At 48.9% G+C, this 17,379-nt stretch overlaps 1 protein-coding gene and 1 pseudogene across 1 annotated transcript in view; one reads left to right on the plus strand and one right to left on the minus strand.

Moving 5' to 3' along the window:
* The window catches only part of Svopl (SVOP like), a 51,211-nt gene extending 39,055 nt beyond the window's left edge, over positions 1–12,156 (minus strand). The window contains exons 1-4 of the mRNA XM_042054571.1: positions 12,075–12,156; positions 11,576–11,667; positions 6,518–6,616; positions 495–566 (exon numbers count right to left, since the gene is read on the minus strand). Coding sequence (XP_041910505.1) covers positions 495–566; positions 6,518–6,616; positions 11,576–11,667; positions 12,075–12,156 — 345 coding nt within the window. The remainder of the gene's footprint in view (positions 1–494; positions 567–6,517; positions 6,617–11,575; positions 11,668–12,074) is intronic.
* Positions 12,157–12,192: 36 nt separating this feature from the next.
* LOC121677101 lies at positions 12,193–12,944 on the plus strand (annotated as a pseudogene).
* The last annotated feature ends 4,435 nt before the right edge of the window (positions 12,945–17,379 follow it).

The raw sequence follows: 17,379 nt of genomic DNA on the forward strand, positions 1-17,379 counted from the left end.
ACTAAACAGGCAGGATCCTGGATCCAGGAGCTGATGCAGAGGCCATGGAGGAGAGCTGCTTACTGGCTTGCTCTGTCTGCTCTCTCATAGAATTCAGGACCACCAAAACCAGGGATTTCACCACCCACACTAAACCGGGCCCTTCCCCATCAGTCCCTAGTTAAGAAAACGCTCTACAGGCTTGCCTGCAGCCAGATCTTACGGAGACATTTTCTTAGCTGAGGCTCCTCCTCTCTGATGACTCCAGCCTGTAGCAAGTTGACATAAAACCAGCCAGCATAAATGTGGTACTTGTGGTAACCTGCATCTGTGTTTCTTCTGGGCCACCGTCACTTGTGTTTGACTTCTGAATAAGTTATCTCTTATCCACTTTGAGGGAAGAGGTACTGACATGGGGACAGGTCCATGGAAGGGAAGGATTGGGAGAGTGCCCAAAAGAGTACGGGGTGGTGGGGGGCGGGGGGACAGGGGGTATCCTACATGGCCTGACCTACCTTCCAGCGGCCATATCTGTCAGCCAGGAGACCAAAGAGGATGCTGGACACCATGTAGCCAAAAAACACCATCTAGAGTCAAGGTGAAAAGAAACAGTGCTCTAAGCTGATCACACTAGGAAGAAGCGCAGTTACTACGTTAAGCATAGAGCTAAACCATCCTCGCTAAAATTAGGCTGGAGATGGGCTTCCCAAAGCACCCCAGGGCTCAGGGCGCACAGGCAGGCTCCTGGGGCTGGGGGGTCTATACATCTTGTACACACATACCTTACCAACAGGGCCCAGGTAGAAACAGGTCCCCAGAGTAGGAAACTGCTGCCCTTCTATTCCCTGGCCTCCCTGCTGTGCTCCACATGAAGCTGTGACTTCCCATCGTAGTTTAAGATCTAGTCATGCCTGCTCTGCCCTGTTCCTACACAAGCTGCTGCCACTAAACCAGTCTTTCTTTGTATTGTCACAAACTTTAAATGAACACCTGAACCAGTCATCCACCTGAAACCCTCTAAAAGGCTGGGGCAGAATGTTTGCTTATCATTCACAAAGCCCTGGGTTCCATCCCCAGCTTCACATAAAAGCAGCCAAGATGGTTGGTTCATGGATTAAGTGTCTGTAAACCCAGCACTCTGAAGGTGGAAGAAAGAGGGTCAGAAATCTAAGGTTGCCCTTGGGCACACAGTGTATTGGAGGCCAGCTTGGGCTACATGGATGCAGGGAATCATGGAGTTGGCCTGGTCTAGCTGCCTCGAGAGGTGTGACTCATAGGTTCTTCAGGTGAGAGTTCATGGCTCCTGGGGTACTGGGTGCCTTCCAGTTCTTGAGAGACCAAGGCATCCCCATGGAGTGGGGCATTCAGGTCTCCTGTGTACCTCTGCATTCCCCAGAAGTCAGCAGAAGCACACAGGAGGAGCTTGGCTGTACAATTAGTCTTAGACATCAATCTTGAGTGTCCTGTATAGCTGGCAAACGTCATTGTGTCCTGGCAATTACAATTATATTCTCTTTCCTTTTCTGTTCCCCCCCCCCAGACAGGGTTTCTCTGTGTATCTCTAGGTATCCTGGAACTAGCGCTATAGGCCAGGCTGGCCTCAAACTCACAGAGATCTGCCTGACTCTGCCTCCTGAGTACTGGGATTGAAGGCGTATACCACCACCACCACCACCCAGTGTATTCTGTTTCTGAACGTGTATAAAAAGTCCAATTGCTTCCAATAAACTGGTCAAAGCATCATTCTTGCTGAGACCTCCTCCAAACCCCGCCTGGTTTCCATTCCCACCAACCATATCAGGAGAGCCTGGTTTGGTTAATAAGTGCTGGCACTTACACATGGAGACCCTGTCTCAAAAAAGCACATAAAATCTCCAAACTATAAGTCATCAGGTGGAGCAGCTTGTTTTTTCCTCTCTTGTCTAGCACCGCACTCAGCCTGGCTCTGTGTGTGCCTGTGCAGCCCGCCCCTACATCCCTACCTTCCAGACAATCGCTTTTTCCCTTAGGAATCCTCCTGGCTGATGCCTCCAGGAAACCAGAGGCGCAGTGCAGGCTTTGCTTCCAGCACCTCTCAGGGAAAAGGCTGCTTCTCTCTGCTGCCTGCTTTGCTTTTTTTTTCTGCCCCTCATAAGACTCACAGGCCGGGCGGTGGTGGCGCACGACTTTAATCCTAGCACTCAGGAAGCAGAGGCAGGTGGATCTCTGTGAGTTCGAGGCCAGCCTGGTCTACAAGAGCTAGTTCCAGGACAGGCTCCAAAGCTACAGAGAAACCCTATCTCGTAAAAACTAAAAAAAGAAGAAAAAAAAAAGACTCACAAGAAACTATTCGGAAGCCATCATACATGCACATTTGCCCCACCCCACTTCTGTACACAATCATACATGTACATCTGCCCCACCCCACTTCTGTACACAATTATACATGCACATCTGCCCCACCCCACTTCTGTATGTCATTATACATGCACATTTGCCCCACCCCACTTCTGTGCTGCAGGTCAAACCCAGGACTTTAGACTCTGATATATTCTCCTTTATAATTAATTTGTTTAATTAGCATACAAGTTGTATGCAGTGGGCTTCGTTGCAGCATTTTCATGAACTTTTTAAAGATGTGTGTGGTGTGTGTGTGTGTGTGTGGTGCATGTGGATGTCCAAGGAGCCCAGACAGAGCTGGAGTTACAGGTGGTTTTGAGCTGCCCAACATCAGTGCTGGGACTCAAACTTGTGTCTTTTGCAAGAGCAGCGGGTGTTTTTAATAGCAGAGTCTTCTCTCTGGCCCCCAATTTCTTTTTATGGTCCCTCCTTCCTTACTTCTTTCCCTCCTCCCCATTTCCTGTGGGTCCCTTTTGTCCCTCCCTCCTGCTGCCACGCCACATGTATTCTGCTACCTTCGTTTTCATCTTCCCCAACACTCTCAAGACCTCTCTCTCATGGTTCTCATCTTCCCTTCATGACATACATCTCCCCTAAACACATATTTAAAAATTAGAATCTAAGACCCACACATGAGTGAAAATACATTGTGTTTTGTCTTTCTGAGCCTGGATACTTGGCTTAACTTAATGAGTTCCAGTTCCAGACATTCCCACACAATGCCATGACTCTTTTTCCCTTATGGCTGAATAAAATTTTGCTCTGTACATGGACCGCAGTCTCCTATGCCTTCATCTGTTGATGGACATCTACGGCGGTTCCATCTCTAGCCACTGAGCACAGTGCAGCAATCGTGGATATGCAAGTGTCTGAAATTGAACCAGGGATACTTTGAGTACAAACCCTGAAGTGGTATAGCTGGCTTATATAATAGTTCTGGTTTTAGTTTTGGTTTTTTAAATAAGCTCTCATACCGATTTCCTTTGTAGCTACATCAGTCTCAACAATAAATAAGGAGAACAAGGGCTCCTCTTTCCTCACATCCTTGCCAACATTTGCTGTCATTTGTCTTCCTGATGACAGCCGTTGTGATGGGGGTAAGATGAAATCTTCTCTGATAGCTAAGGATGATGACCACTTGAAATGTTTATTGGCTGTTTGTGTCTCCTTTTGAGAACTTTCTGTTCAGTGCAGTAGACCACTTATTGAATGGGAGATTTGGGATCTCGGCATTGAGTTTGGTTTTCAGTTCTCCGCATGTTTGTGGACACTGGCCTCCTGTCTGAGCAGACAGAGGATTTCTCCCTTTCTGGAGGCTGCCCCTCCACTCTGCTGGCTGCTTTCTTTGCTGTACAGAAGCTTTTTAATTTCACACCACCCCACTTGTCAACTAGGTAATATCTGTGTTATTGGAGTCTTTCCGAGAGTCCTTGCCTATTGCTATGTCTTGGAGTATTCTTCCCGTTTCCCTCAAGCAATTTTGGTGTTTCAGGTTTTAGATGAAGGTCTTTGATCCATTTTTAATTGATTTTTGTGCAAAGTGAGATGTAGTTCTAATTTTATCCTTTGTGTGACTATGCAGGTTCCCCAGCACCATTCGCAGAAAGGCTGTATGCTTTCCACTGGGTGTTTCTGACACCTTTCTCTGTAGAAGGAGCTGCGGGCAGGCCTGCTTTTCGTCCCACCCGGCTCCCGGCCACTTAGCCCCGGAAATAACAACACACAAATTGTAATCATTTAAACACTGCCTGGCCCATTTAGTTTCAGCCTCTTATTGGCTAATTCTCACATCTTGCTTTAACCCATATTTAGTAATCTGTGTAGCACCACGAGGTGGTGGCTTACCGGGAAAGATTCAGCATGTATGACCTGGTGGTTGGCTCCATGGCATCTGACCCAGAGAGGAGAGGCATGACGACTGTCTCACTTCCCTTCTTCCCAGCATTCTGTTCTGTCTACTCCACCCACCTATGTTCTGACCTATCAGGCCAAGCAGTTTCTTTATTAATTAACCAATGAAACAACAGATAGAAACACTCCTACATCATTTCTCAAAAATTGTGTGGCCATTGCTGTATGGGTTTATGTCCCCTGCTGTGCACCCTTGCTCTGCATGTCGATTTTGTGCCAACACCATGCTGTGTTTGTCATCATGGCTCTGTGACGTAATTTGAAGTCAGGTATTATATCTGTATTGATCTTTCTGCTTAGAGTTGCTTTGACCACGAATCTTTGGTGTTCACACATTAATTTTAGGATTATTTTTTCTAGTTCTTCATAGAGTATCATAGGAATTTTGATGGGGATTGCAATGAATCTACAGACCGTCTTCACCAGTACAGCCATTTCCATGATATTAATTCTATCAACTCACGAGCATGGAGTCTTCCCATTTTCTGGCATATTTTTTAATTTTAAAAATTCAGTGTCTTAGTTTTCATCCCATATATCCTCAAGGTACAAAAGCCATGACTTTTGCCCTGGGCTCTCTGCTTTCTGGGACAGAAACATTGACTCAAACAAAGCTTTGTTAACCCGGAAGCCTACATTTCTGCAGCCCCTTGGGAAAGTGCAGAGCAACAGGACACTGATATCACCCCTGCCCTGCACTCTTCCCTCTCCCCTCTCCTCCCTGTGGAGTTCTGTTCTTATTTTTGTTTGTTTTTTGAGACAGGGTTTCTCTGTAGCCTTGGAGCCAGTCCTGGAACTAGCTCTTGTAGACCAGGCTGGCCTCGAACTCAAAGAGATCTGCCTGCCTCTGCCTCCCGAGTGCTGGGATTAAAGGTGTGTGCCACCACCGTCCGGCTCTGCTCCCTTATTTAATATAAAACACAGTTCAGCCTAGCACAATGGCACACATCTGTAACCCTGGCATTCAGGAAGCTGAATCGGTCTGGGCGTGCAAACAAAAGATGGCTGGCAGCCTGAGCTGTGTGGTGAGATCCTGTCTCAAAAACAAAGCAAAAGACAACTTCCTGGTTTACACACTGCACACGCTTCTGCCTTTTCAGAAAAGGGCAGATTTGGAACTGTGACTGGACACAAATCTGAGCTCCACGCCTTCCATCCTCCAAGACACAGAAAGAAGCAGGATTCGAACTTACTACACATTAAGAGAATACAAGGCAGTACTGAGGGAGAGAGCACAATTCAGAGGGCTGTGAGCGGAAAGGCAGCCCGTCTGTCCCTACCATCCCACCAAACAAGGGTGGCTCCTCTGTCCTTGCAAGCTTGGAAGGATTTAAACCAGGCAGGGGGGCGGGGGGAGGTCAAAGAGAACACTTGTCGAATTTTCCATGACAGCTACAGGTCACCACCTTCCTGCCTCCTATCAGTCCTCTCTGGCCACATCTGGATGCCTTTCTGTTACAAGTTGTCTCCGTTAACACCAGTGTTAATGACAGGTAAGTAGACCCTTTCCCATTACCCTGTGCTCTGGACCTCTGAGGCTGACGTTATCTCCTTAGTAATTCCTGAACACACAGCCTCACCTTAGGGTACTGCCATTCCCCATCAGACACTGTATCCCTGGTACCTGGCCCTTCAGCTGTATTTCCCCAGAGTTCTTGAACATCCAAATCACAGCCCTCTTTAAAGCCCTGCAGTGGCTGCTCACATTTACAGCATGTCCCCCACGTTTTTAACATGTCTTCTTCGCATCTTAGTCAAACCATAGAAAGCTTACTTTAACATCCACTTTATAAGAAACATGACTATGCCATGCATTCTTTACCTAAGGCTGCCTTTTGTGGCATGGGATGGGACTCTGAAAACAGTGACACATACTGAGTCCAAGTCTTCTTCAGGGAGGACGCATTGCTTTGGCGGATGTTGAGGACCGGGGAAGATCAGCTAGAGGACCAGATGCCAGAGAGGTGGGGTGGCCCTGGCAGTGCGTGGAGGTGAGACTGTTCTAGAATTCCTGGGGAGGTAATGGGCTAGGGACGCGTGACTACTCGAGGTTATTCACCAGAGGAAGAGAGAGAGAAAGGCACTGACCGCTAACCACTATGGGGTCTGGAAACCCATGAGCTTGGAGGCCAGCACTCCTCATTTTGGGTGGGTGGGGTCAGGGTTGGTGCTAGGCTCTTAAGAGTACTGGGAGGGAAGCCAGACCTTCAAGTTGTTCGTTCCCATGGCACAGACAGCAGGTACTCACCGTGGTGACAAGTGCCACCTGCCAGTTCTCCAGCTGCCATTCACAGCGGATAACAGGAGACACAACCGCTATTAACATGATCTCCATGGCTTCCACCACCTTAAAGACAAAGCAGGAAACACACTAGGCTCATGTCACCGCCACACAGGTCTGTCACCCTCCTAGTCCCGATGTCCTCTTTTCCCTTCCCCTAGATAAATAAACAGTAGCATACACCTGTGATCCCACCATTCTAGAGACTGAGGCAGGAAGGAGCATGGTGGGTTTGAGGCCAGCACTGGCTTCCTATCAAGACCCTGACTGGAGAAACCTCACGCTGAGCAAAACAGTACAAAAAGGAAGTAGACACCTGTAGGAGATCCTCAGCTTTCTTAGATGTGATAGCCACAGTTTGTACAACTTGGGAGTATCCCTAGAGATTCCCTGTGCGTGCTGACCTGCGCATGTGCTCAGTAACATTGTCCGAGGGGCCAGTCACTGAGCTAGCGGGTGAGCCTGGCTAGTCACGGTGTGTTATGAGGATGGTAGGACACACATTTACAAGGGAGGTTTTTTTGTGTTTTTTTTTGTTTTGTTTTGTTTTTTTTTTTAGCTTTTTTTGAGACAGGGTTTCTCTGCAGCTTTTAGAGCCTGTCCTGGAGCTAGCTCTTGTAGACCAGGCTGGTCTCAAACTCACAGAGATCCGCCTGCCTCTGCCTCCCGAGTGCTGGGATTAAAGGCATGAGCCACCACCGCCCGGCTACAAGGGAGGTTTTGAAACAGCTTCTTACATCAGGAAGCTGGGGTCTCAAGGAGATGGGAAGGTTTCTGAAGGCTGGAAGACAAAGCAATGGGCACAAGCAAGGACTTCATTTTCAGGGAAGAATGTCCACTCGACAGATGGTGTAGGATGTGCTACTGAGGAATTTGAGAGGAGAAGGGTAACTAGTGTTCTAGCTTGCTTTATGTTGCTGGGATAAACACCAGGACCAGAAGCAATGAGGGGAAGAGCGGGTTTATTTAACCTACAGGTTGTAGTCCACCATGGAGAGAAAGCAGGACAGGAGCTCCAAGCAGGAACCTGGAGGCAGGGACTGAAGCAGAGGCCGTGGAGGGGAGCTGCTTCCTGCCTTGCTTAGCTACCTTTCTAAACAGGCTCCACCTGCCCGAGGCTGGAACCGGCTGGAGGAGTTCCTGCAGCACTGTCTGTTATAAATTGTAATAGGAACCCACACAGTGGGCTGCGTTCCCACCCACCCTTGCATCAATCAAGAAAATGCCCTGCGCGTGCCCATAGGCCAATCTGATGGGATCAGTTCTTCAGATGAGGTTCCCTTCCACCAGGCGTGCCTAGGTTTATGCCAAGTTAGCTGAAACTAAACCACACAATTAATCTTTATCCATATCCTACACTCCATTTCAGGGTGGGTTTATCTCCCAGGGGAGGGAAGCAGAAACCAGAAATGAATGAGTAGGAACAGGTGAATTAAATAAAGGACAACAAAGACAGGACAGCCTGACAGGCTCCTCAAGGGAGGGTTGTAGAAAGAGACATGCCCACACTGTCTCCTCCCGACAGTCACCTCTACCTTATTTATTTTTGAGTAGTATGTGTGTATGTGTGTGTGTGTCTGCCTGAGTGTATGCATGTATTCAGGAGCCATGGCAACCGGAAGTTGGTATTGGATCCCCTGGAACTGGGGCTGTAGATGGTTGTGAGCTGCCATGTTGGTGTTGGGTCTTTTGCAGGAGTCTTTTTGCAAGGGTGTAGTGTGGAGCTGGGCTTCCGGCCGCCCGGCTCCCGGCCACCGGCTAGCTTATGCCCCGAAATAACAGCACACAAACTGTATTCTTTTTAAACACTGCCTGGCCCATTAATTCCAGCCTCTTTCTCACATTTTGACTAACCCATATCTAATAATCTTTGTAACACCGTGAGTGGTGTCTTACCGGGGAAGATTCAGCATGTCTGACCTGGTGGCTGGCTCCGTCGTGAGGAGAGGCACGGCAGTCTGCCCCAGAGAGGAGAGGCGGGGCAATTTATCTCACTTAGGAGAGGCGTGGCATCTGACTGAGCCATCTACCTCACTTCCTTCTTCCTGTTCTGTCTGCTCCGCCCACCTAAGGGCTGGCCAAGGCAGTTTATTAGAATCCTCCATCCAAGGGTCTTTTGCCATCCCTCTAGATCAACCTTATTTTTTAGTCTCTTCCTGAACCTGGGGCTCATTAATTTGGCTTGGCTGGATGGCCAGGAAGCACCAGGGACCCCCCCCCATCTCTCCCGCTCCCCACAGCACTAGCATTGCAGGTGCACACACCACCGAAGTCAGCTTTGAACTCTCAACCTCAGGTGATCCTCCTACCTCAGTGCTCTGAGTCATTGGGACTACAGTACCTACCACTAAGTCCAGCCAAATCTGAGGGCCTGTACCTGCAGGGCAAGATGAACACAAACATCACAGACAAGGACATCAGGAAGAGGAAGGAGAACTAAAGGAGGAGAACACATTTGTCTGGGGTTTTATAGCACACCACACCCGTCTGAGCTCTATGCGCTACCATACAGTTCATGAACCGGGCAAGGGGCTGGAGATTGAAACACACAAAGACTCACAGAGACATGGATCATCCTTGAAACAGCAATGCCCCCTTTATTGTGTTCCAGAGCTGCTTATATAGAGATCCTTAACTGCTAGCCACGCCCCAGCCAAACCCACCAGAAACCACTCTCCTGCCATCAGGAACTCCCGAGGGTCTCGTGCTCAGAGCAGCTGCAGGCTGTCTCAGAGCAGAGGAGAACAAGTTGTTTACAAGAAATTCAGGATCTGGGGGGTTCACAGCTCCCAACATCTCACCCCCTTTATTTTCTTTCTTTTCTTTTCCTCAACAATCTTTTGGGGAATTTGGGTGTCATCAATCTGGCTGGCTGGCTGCTTCCTGCTGAGCGGGGATGCTGCATTCTTGGGGGTACTCCTTTTAATCTGACTGTCTCCTTTAAACTTACTCTTTCCTTCATCTCTGAGGCTGTGTTTTGTCATTTTTTTCATTCTTTTTCTACTCTTTTCACTCTTTTTTTTTTTTGAGGCTTTCAATTTACCCTCCTGCCTCCTATTTTTTAATATTTATTTATTTATTTATTTATTTATTATGTATACAGTATTCTGTCTGTGTGTATGCCTGCAGGCCAGAAGAGGGCACCAGACCCCATTACAGATGGTTGTGAGCCACCATGTGGTTGCTGGGAATTGAACTCAGGACCTTTGGAAGAGCAGGCAATGCTCTTAACCTCCGAGCCATCTCTCCAGCCCCCTGCTTCCTATTTTTTTGGAGGGCATCCCTCAGAGTGTCTCTGGGGATGAAAATGCACCTATGGAGGAGCAGTGGTCCCCAGGCTTGGGGTCTTCTTCTTAGTATGTGGCTTGTCTTCTCTAGAGGATTGCAGCTGTGCTCAGAGTGGGATGTTTTAGCACAGGACTGAGGCAGCAGGGCCATCTCAGAAAGATGTCCGCTTTACTAAACTCCTCCTTCTTAGATACAGAACAGATGGGCGATAACCATCAGGACAGAATGTCTAAAGGGTCCCAAAGGAAATGCACTAGTTAGGAGTAACGCTCTCCCTCTCCAATAACAGAAGGTAGTAAAACCTGCTGTGTGGCTCTCGAGTGTGGAACTGTGAGCTAGAGCCAAAAGAGTCTTCCCTTTGCATGTTAGGAAGGGTTCCGCATTGTGTGGCATGTTATCATGAAAGGCGAGGTGTGATGCTTCTGACGTGCCTCTTTCTATTCCACCCTCTCTCCTGAGAAAGCACACAGCTCCAGAAAGATGCCTCTGTGTTGGATGACTTTTGGTCTTGTTTTATTTGTGTTTTTAGGGGAAATTTCCCTGTGTATCCTAGGATAGCCTCACAGCAGTCTCCCTACCTCGGCCTTCTAAGTGTTTTGATGACAGTCATAAGACATGACACCCAGTTTTTGTCTGTCATTTTTTATTTGTTTTTGAGACAGTCTCAAATAGCCCAGGTTAACATTGAATTTGCAATGTAGCTGAGGCTAGACTTGAACTCCTAATCTTCCTGTTTCTTCCTCTCAAGTGGCATAATTATATATCTGAATATTATTTGCTGCTTTTAGTTAGTGAATATTTAGTGGAAGTTATTAGAGAATTAATTATTTAGGACTGGAATCACCTAAGACCACCATACCAAGGACAGCATAACAAGATCCCATTTCCCCTAAAAACAACAGATTTTACCTGATTTGATCTTTGTACTGGTGGGGGTGGAGAAGTAGAGGGAAGTGGGGGTGGGTGGGAGGAGTAGGGACCTATCCCAGGGCTTTGCTGAGACTTCACACACTACATATGTCTCTTTCACTGAGACATATCACTAGCCCTTTCTAAAAATTAAAAGAAAAAACAAAAAGCCTAAAATGTGTGTATATTTGTGTGCATGTGTGTGTATATGTGTGTGTGTGTGTGTGTGTATGTATGTGTGTGGTGTGTGTGTCCACAAGCCCATCTGGGAGGAAGCCCTTCTCTCCTCACACCTTTACATGAGTTCCAGGAACTGAAGTCAGATTTCATGTATCCCCAGCTGGCCTCAAACTCAATACACAGCAGAAGATGACCTTGAACTCCTGATCTTATAGCTCCCTGCCAAATGCTGGGATTACAGGTGTAGCCACCATGCCTAGCATACAACAAAAGTTAGGAGAAACACATGGCACTAATAGAAGGGAAATCCTCTTAGGGGATCTAGAATCTTCCTGACAGCAGGCATTCCAGGTGATACCAATGCACACACGCTCAAGGGCCACGTGTCTACCCCACGTGAAATAACCCCATGGTCCTCTCCCTTCTCCCCAACATCTCAATGTAAACTTTTACGAGGAGTCTGGAATTGCCAGGACAGACACACGCATTCCATTGCTCCCAGCCAACCCATGCCAAGGGCTGATGAAATGATTTCCACAGGACTCCCACTCCCTAGGACGGCCAGTGCAGTGGTGGAGGCCAGCAGAAAGCCGGTGTCCGGCAGAGAGGACAGTGCCGCAGCTGCCAAGCCTCTCCAGGAGCACTCACCCCCGTGCTGCCCATGATCAGAAAGAGTGCGATGTGAAAGCGTCCAAACCCAATGGTCTCCACCGCATCCTCCACCGTGAACGTCTTTGTCTCTGACAAGGAAGGCAGAACGTAAGGACCACTTGGGTGGGAATGGAACCCCCAGGACTGTGGCTCACCTTTGGAGGTATGTGCAACATGATTGTTATTACTTATTGGGGTCTTGCATGACCTAGACTGACCTCAAGCTCCTACATGCAGCAGAGGATGACCTTGAACTCCTGATCCTCCTGCTTCTCCCTCTCCAGCTCCTGATCCTCCTGCTTCTCCCTCTCCAGCGCTGGGATTACAGACATGCACCTCCACACCCAGTTTATGTGGTACTGGGAACCAGCGTAGGATTTCATGCAGGCTAGGCAAGCATGCTGCCAACTGACCTATATATAACCTTGGCCCCTACTCATTATTATAACAATGTCAGGCATTAGTCTAAAAGTCAGGCCTTCTGCTGTGGTCTTACCTTTCTGCTGTGGCTCTGGGGTTGCCTGGCTCAGCTTCCGAAGGCTAATAACCGTCACGGGTTCTCTCTGCTTGGCTGCCATCGGGGGGTCACTCCAGTTCCCCACACAGCTTCCCTAATGAAGCCAGGGACAGTAGCAGAGAGGACACATAATGACCATAGAGAGCATCTCATGTGGCAAGTCTACTCATGTAAAATTGCCTTGAGCCGTCAAAAGTCCTGGGAGGTAAGTTGGTAGCTGACTGGGAGGAGGAGCTTTTTCTATACATAGAACCCAGGCTGAGAGAGAGAGGAGAGAGAGAGAGAGAGAGAGAGAGAGAGAGAGAGAGAGAGAGAGAGAGAGAGCGCTTCCAGCTGCAGCAGCCATCTTCCAGGAACTCGCCAAAGTAGCAAACACCAGGGAGAGAGGAGGGCACTTGCTATGTTCTCTAGGCCCTTAGGAAACATGGAGTTGTTCCTTTGGCCATGTGCATGCAAGTCTACAAGAAGGGTGATATTGTCAATATCAAGGGAATGGGCACTATTCAAAAAAGGAATGCCCCAATGCCCCATAAATGTTACCATGGCAAAACCGGGAGAGTCTACAGTGTCACCAGCATGCTGTGGGCATCACTGTAAACAAGCAAGTTAAGGGCAAGATTCCTGCCACGAGAATTAATGTGCGGATTGAACACATCAAGCACTCGAAGAGCAGAGACAGCTTCCTGAGGCGGGGGAAGGAGAACGGCCAGGAGAAAAAGGAAGCCAAAGAGAAGGGCACCTGGGTTCAGCTGAAGCGCCAGCCTGCTCCACCCAGAGAAGCACACTGTGAGGACTAACGGGACGGAGCCTGAGCTGCTAGAGCCCATTCCCTACGAATTCATGGCCTGATGTATAAAAAGAAATAAAAGAGCTGGGCTGGAAAGGGTTTTTCTTAAGTTCAAGTGTGGTGTCTTCTCCCTGAAAGAAAACGTTGAAGCAGGAAAAAGAAAAGGAAAGGAAATGAAAAAGGAGAGGAGAGGGGAGGGGAGAGGGGAGGGGAGGGGGGAGAGGGGAAGGGAGAGGGGAGGGGAGAGGAGAGGAGAAAGGAGAGGGGAGGGGAGGGGAGAGGAGAGGAGAGGAGAAAGGGGAGGGGAGGGGAGAGGAGAAAGGAGAGGAAGGGAGAGGAGAGAGGAGGGGAGAGGAGAGAGGGGGGAGAGGAGAAAGGAGAGGAGAGGAGACTGGAGAGGAGAGGAGACAAGAGAGGAGAGGAGAGAGGAGAGGGGAGGGAAGGGGAGGAGAGGGGAGGGAAGGGGAGGAGAGGGGAGGGGAGGGGAGAAGAGAGGGAGGGGGAGGGGAGGGAGGAGGAGAGGGGAGAGGAGAGGAGAGGGGAGGGGAGGGGAGGAAAAGTGGTGTGGACACAAGAAGACTCCTGGGGCTGTCTGACCAATCAGCCTGGCCCAGCCTATGAGTTCCAAGCCAGTGAGAAACCCTGCCTCAGGAAAATGTGGACAGCATTTCTGAGGGACCACATCCGAGGTTGACCCCTAGCATATACATACATATGCACATACATGCATAGACAGCTACACACACACACACACACGAGCACCCACACTTGTGCACACACACATGCACACACAAGTCCTATTTTTTCCTGTCATCCATCTCATCTGAAGCAGACTACTCTTGTGTTTAAATCCCCTTCTATTTATTAGACACTGGCTTGAGGAATTTGTCTTCTTGTAAACCTCCTTTTCCTCACCACTAAAATGAGGGATATATAGTGATTGCACCTAACACTTAGGCTGGCGTGAGGAGCAAACAAGTTAGCTCACAGACAGTGTTTATCCTGCACCTGCCCTGCCCCACCCTGCCGGGAGAAGGCTGAGAACCCCACTACTCCTGCTGTGGGTACTGCTCATAAAGGACACGTTTGGTGCCACAAAAAAGAAAGATGAGTGTCCCAGGCAGGGGGGTGCACGCATTTAATCCCAGCACCACTCAGGAGGCAGAGACAGGAGGATCTCTGAGTTCAAAGTTCAAAGCCAGCCTGGTCTACAGAGTTCCAGGACAACCAGGACTACACAGATAAGGAGGACTACCCTGTCTTGATAAGCCAGACAGAAGCAAAGAGTGGGCTGAAATGGAAGCTTGAGGACAATTTGTTAGAGTTGAAGGGAAAGGCCAGGGCAGGCAAGCTATGAATCTCACATCTGCAAGGAGGGAGAGTGGAGAGAATAGGCAGGCAGGGAGGATAGCCACTAGGTGGGAGGTAGCAATGTGGTAGGGCAGTGAGCTTTAGAAAAGGAACAGGGAAGGCAGGCAAGATGGTTCAGTGGTTAAGAGCACATACTGCTCTGGCATAGGACCTGGTTCAGTTCCCAGCATCCACACAGAGGTCCACAAACAACTCCAGTTCCATGGGATCTGATACCCTCTTCTGGCCTCCAAGGGTAACACACACACACACACACACACACACACACACACACACACACATGCACAGACACTCATACACATATTTTTTAAAAGAGAGAGAAAAAGGAGGGAAGGAGAGAGGAGGTAAAAAGAAAGAGAAAGGAAAAAAGTAAAAGGAGAAAGAAAGGAAGGAAGGAAAGAAGGAAGGAAGGAAGGAAGGAAGGAAGGAAGGAAAGGAGGAAGGAAGGAAAGAGCGAGCAAGGAAACCCAAAACATTCATTAGAGTTTAAAAACACGCTGAGGCGCTCTGGCCAGTGTTCACAGGGATGATTGTGGCTTTCTGAGTCAGGACTTGAAGCAGGTAAACAGATACAGCTAAGCCCCATACTGACTCACAGGGACTGCACCAAGGGGTGAATTCCAGGATGAAAAAGTACATTATCTTAAAGCAAACCCAACTTCCCAGGGGTGGTCCCCTTGCCAGGTCACTTGACCTTCCCCACTGGATTAACCTGAAAGGGAGGAGACAAGAGCCCATCTCCACATGGAGGTGGGTTTCCATGTGTACAACAGCTGACCTCAGGCCCTTCAGGAGCCTGCCACGAGGGCAGTCATTTCTAAGATGACTGTCCTCTTTCTGAACACTGTTGAGCTATGTCTTGGCTATTTGGTAAAGGTGTGTTGAAATACACACACACTCTCATACACACGCTCACATGTGCATGCACGTGCATGCGCACACACACATGCATGCACACACAGGTATTTAGAGGTCAGAGAATTTTGTGTGCATTTATGTGCATGTGTGCGGGGTGTGGAGGACAACTTGGATGTTATCCTCAGGCATGTCATCCACCACCCTTGAGACAAGGTCTTTCCTTGGCCTGGAGCTCACAGGTTAGGCTAGGCTGCCCAGCCAGTGAGCCCCAGGACTCCTTCTGTTTCTGCTGCCCCAACACTAGGAATTGTAAGTTTAAGCTACCACACCTAGCTTTTTACACATGTGCAGGGGATCTGAACTCAGGTCCTATGCCTCCATGGGACAGCCCTTTACTGACAGCCATCTCCCCAGCCCCTAGCTGGTAATTTTAAATTAAGTAGTGGCAATCAATTATAAAATGGACTTCATAGCACACTAAACACCTTCCCTCCCCCGGCAGCCACCAATTGCTCCTCAGCTAGGTGGGCTCTCAGGAGGGAGAAGAGGGGAGGGCAGGACAGAATCTAAACCACACCAACTCAGGGAAACAAGGGAGAAAACTCAGCACCCCCAGCCATCCCTTCCTCAAACACGGAAGTGAGGACATGATACACAACCCACCTTCAAGCCACCTGAAAGTTTGTGTGGATGGATAAAGAGAGGTTAGGGTTGACTCCGCCACTCAGAGGCCCTTGAGTAGTCAGACTTCTAAGGGACAGATGGACACTTCATTCAATTGTATTTTGATGCATGAACTTTTTTTTAAAAGCCAGAAGTAATTGGGCCCCTGTAGATCTTTTTCATGCTGACTTGTATGTGTGATGTGATTTTAAAAATACTGTCATTAATTAGTAAGTGGCTGGGAGAGTACTTGAATAAGGACCTCAATTCCAAATTCCTAGAACCCATATAAAAAGCCAGCGCTGCTGTGGGTCTCTATAATCAGCACTGGGGTGGGGGCAGGGGCAGGGGAATCCTAGGGTCTGTGGGCCACCAGCCTCGCTCCAGGTTCATTGAGAGACGGTCTCAAGGGAATAGGTGGAGAGGGAGAACAGGACACTCAGTGTGCTCCTCTGACTTCTGGGAATGTGCACAGGGCACAGACCTGCGCACACATGTCCATACACCACACACACACACACACACACACACAAACATTTATCATATATACATGATTTTAAAAAATAATGAAGGCTTCACGCTCCATCTGCCTCCAACTACCCACAAATGGTTGGTTCCCCTCTCTACCCTCAACAGCAGCAGTGAAAGCAGACACACACCTGCTGCCCAAGTTTCTCACCTGCGTATCCCTCGGAAAGTGTCACGACAGTGGGTCCCTGAGGGCTGTCTCACCGCAACCGGTCTGGCAGCTCCGGAGGCCTCTCTGCCTCTAGACTTATCTACCCTCCTTTCATTTCGGTTCTCCAAACAGGATTCGTTAAGGAACCACCTGGCATTCCAGGTGAGCGGCAAGGAGGGCACGCCCCCTTCTAAACAGCCCTCGCCTGATCTGTTGTTAAAGAGAAAATAACAGTGTTGTCTGAGACAGAAAGCAGCTGCCAAACCTTGGGGGGGGGGGGAATATGGGCTTGTGGCTCTCAGGTGGGAGGGGCATTTCTAAAAGAGCTGGGGTGGGCGGTGCCTTGGAGCCATCTATGCAGGGTACAGTCTTTAGACGGATGTCCATAGGACACCAGCAAGTTGAGAACCTTAAAACTTCCTGGTGATCGTGACAGCAGGAGAGGATGGGCTTCTCATAAGCACGTATGGTCTCTTCCGTTGGCTGTCATGGACCGAGCATCCCCTCCATCACCCAGGTCTTAATCTCTTTTCTACAGTCCAGAGAGGTGGAGAGCCTCCTACGCACTTGGCAGGGGGGAATAACTCCATTTCTGGTCCAGTAATGCACATGTTGACATTCACAGCTGGAATTCAAACACAATAATCATCCTTTGATCCAACCTTGATAAGTGAATACTTTAAAAGACAGGCCTCGAATTGCTGTGCAGGCTGTGACAGACAGGAAAGGACCACGGCCACTTCCTTTGAGGTTTGAGACTTGCTTCCATTGACACGAGTCAGTCTTGGCATAGGGCAGCAAGTGGGGTCTAAAAGATAAGGGTCACAAGCTGGGAAGATGGCAAGTAAATAAAGTACTTGCAAAGCAAGCATGAGGACCTGAGTTCAAAACCCCAGGAGCTATGGAAAAGCCAGGCACAGTTGCAT

Source organism: Arvicola amphibius, chromosome 2, assembly GCF_903992535.2.
Source record: "Arvicola amphibius chromosome 2, mArvAmp1.2, whole genome shotgun sequence".
In the NCBI taxonomy this organism is placed as follows: domain Eukaryota; kingdom Metazoa; phylum Chordata; class Mammalia; order Rodentia; family Cricetidae; genus Arvicola; species Arvicola amphibius.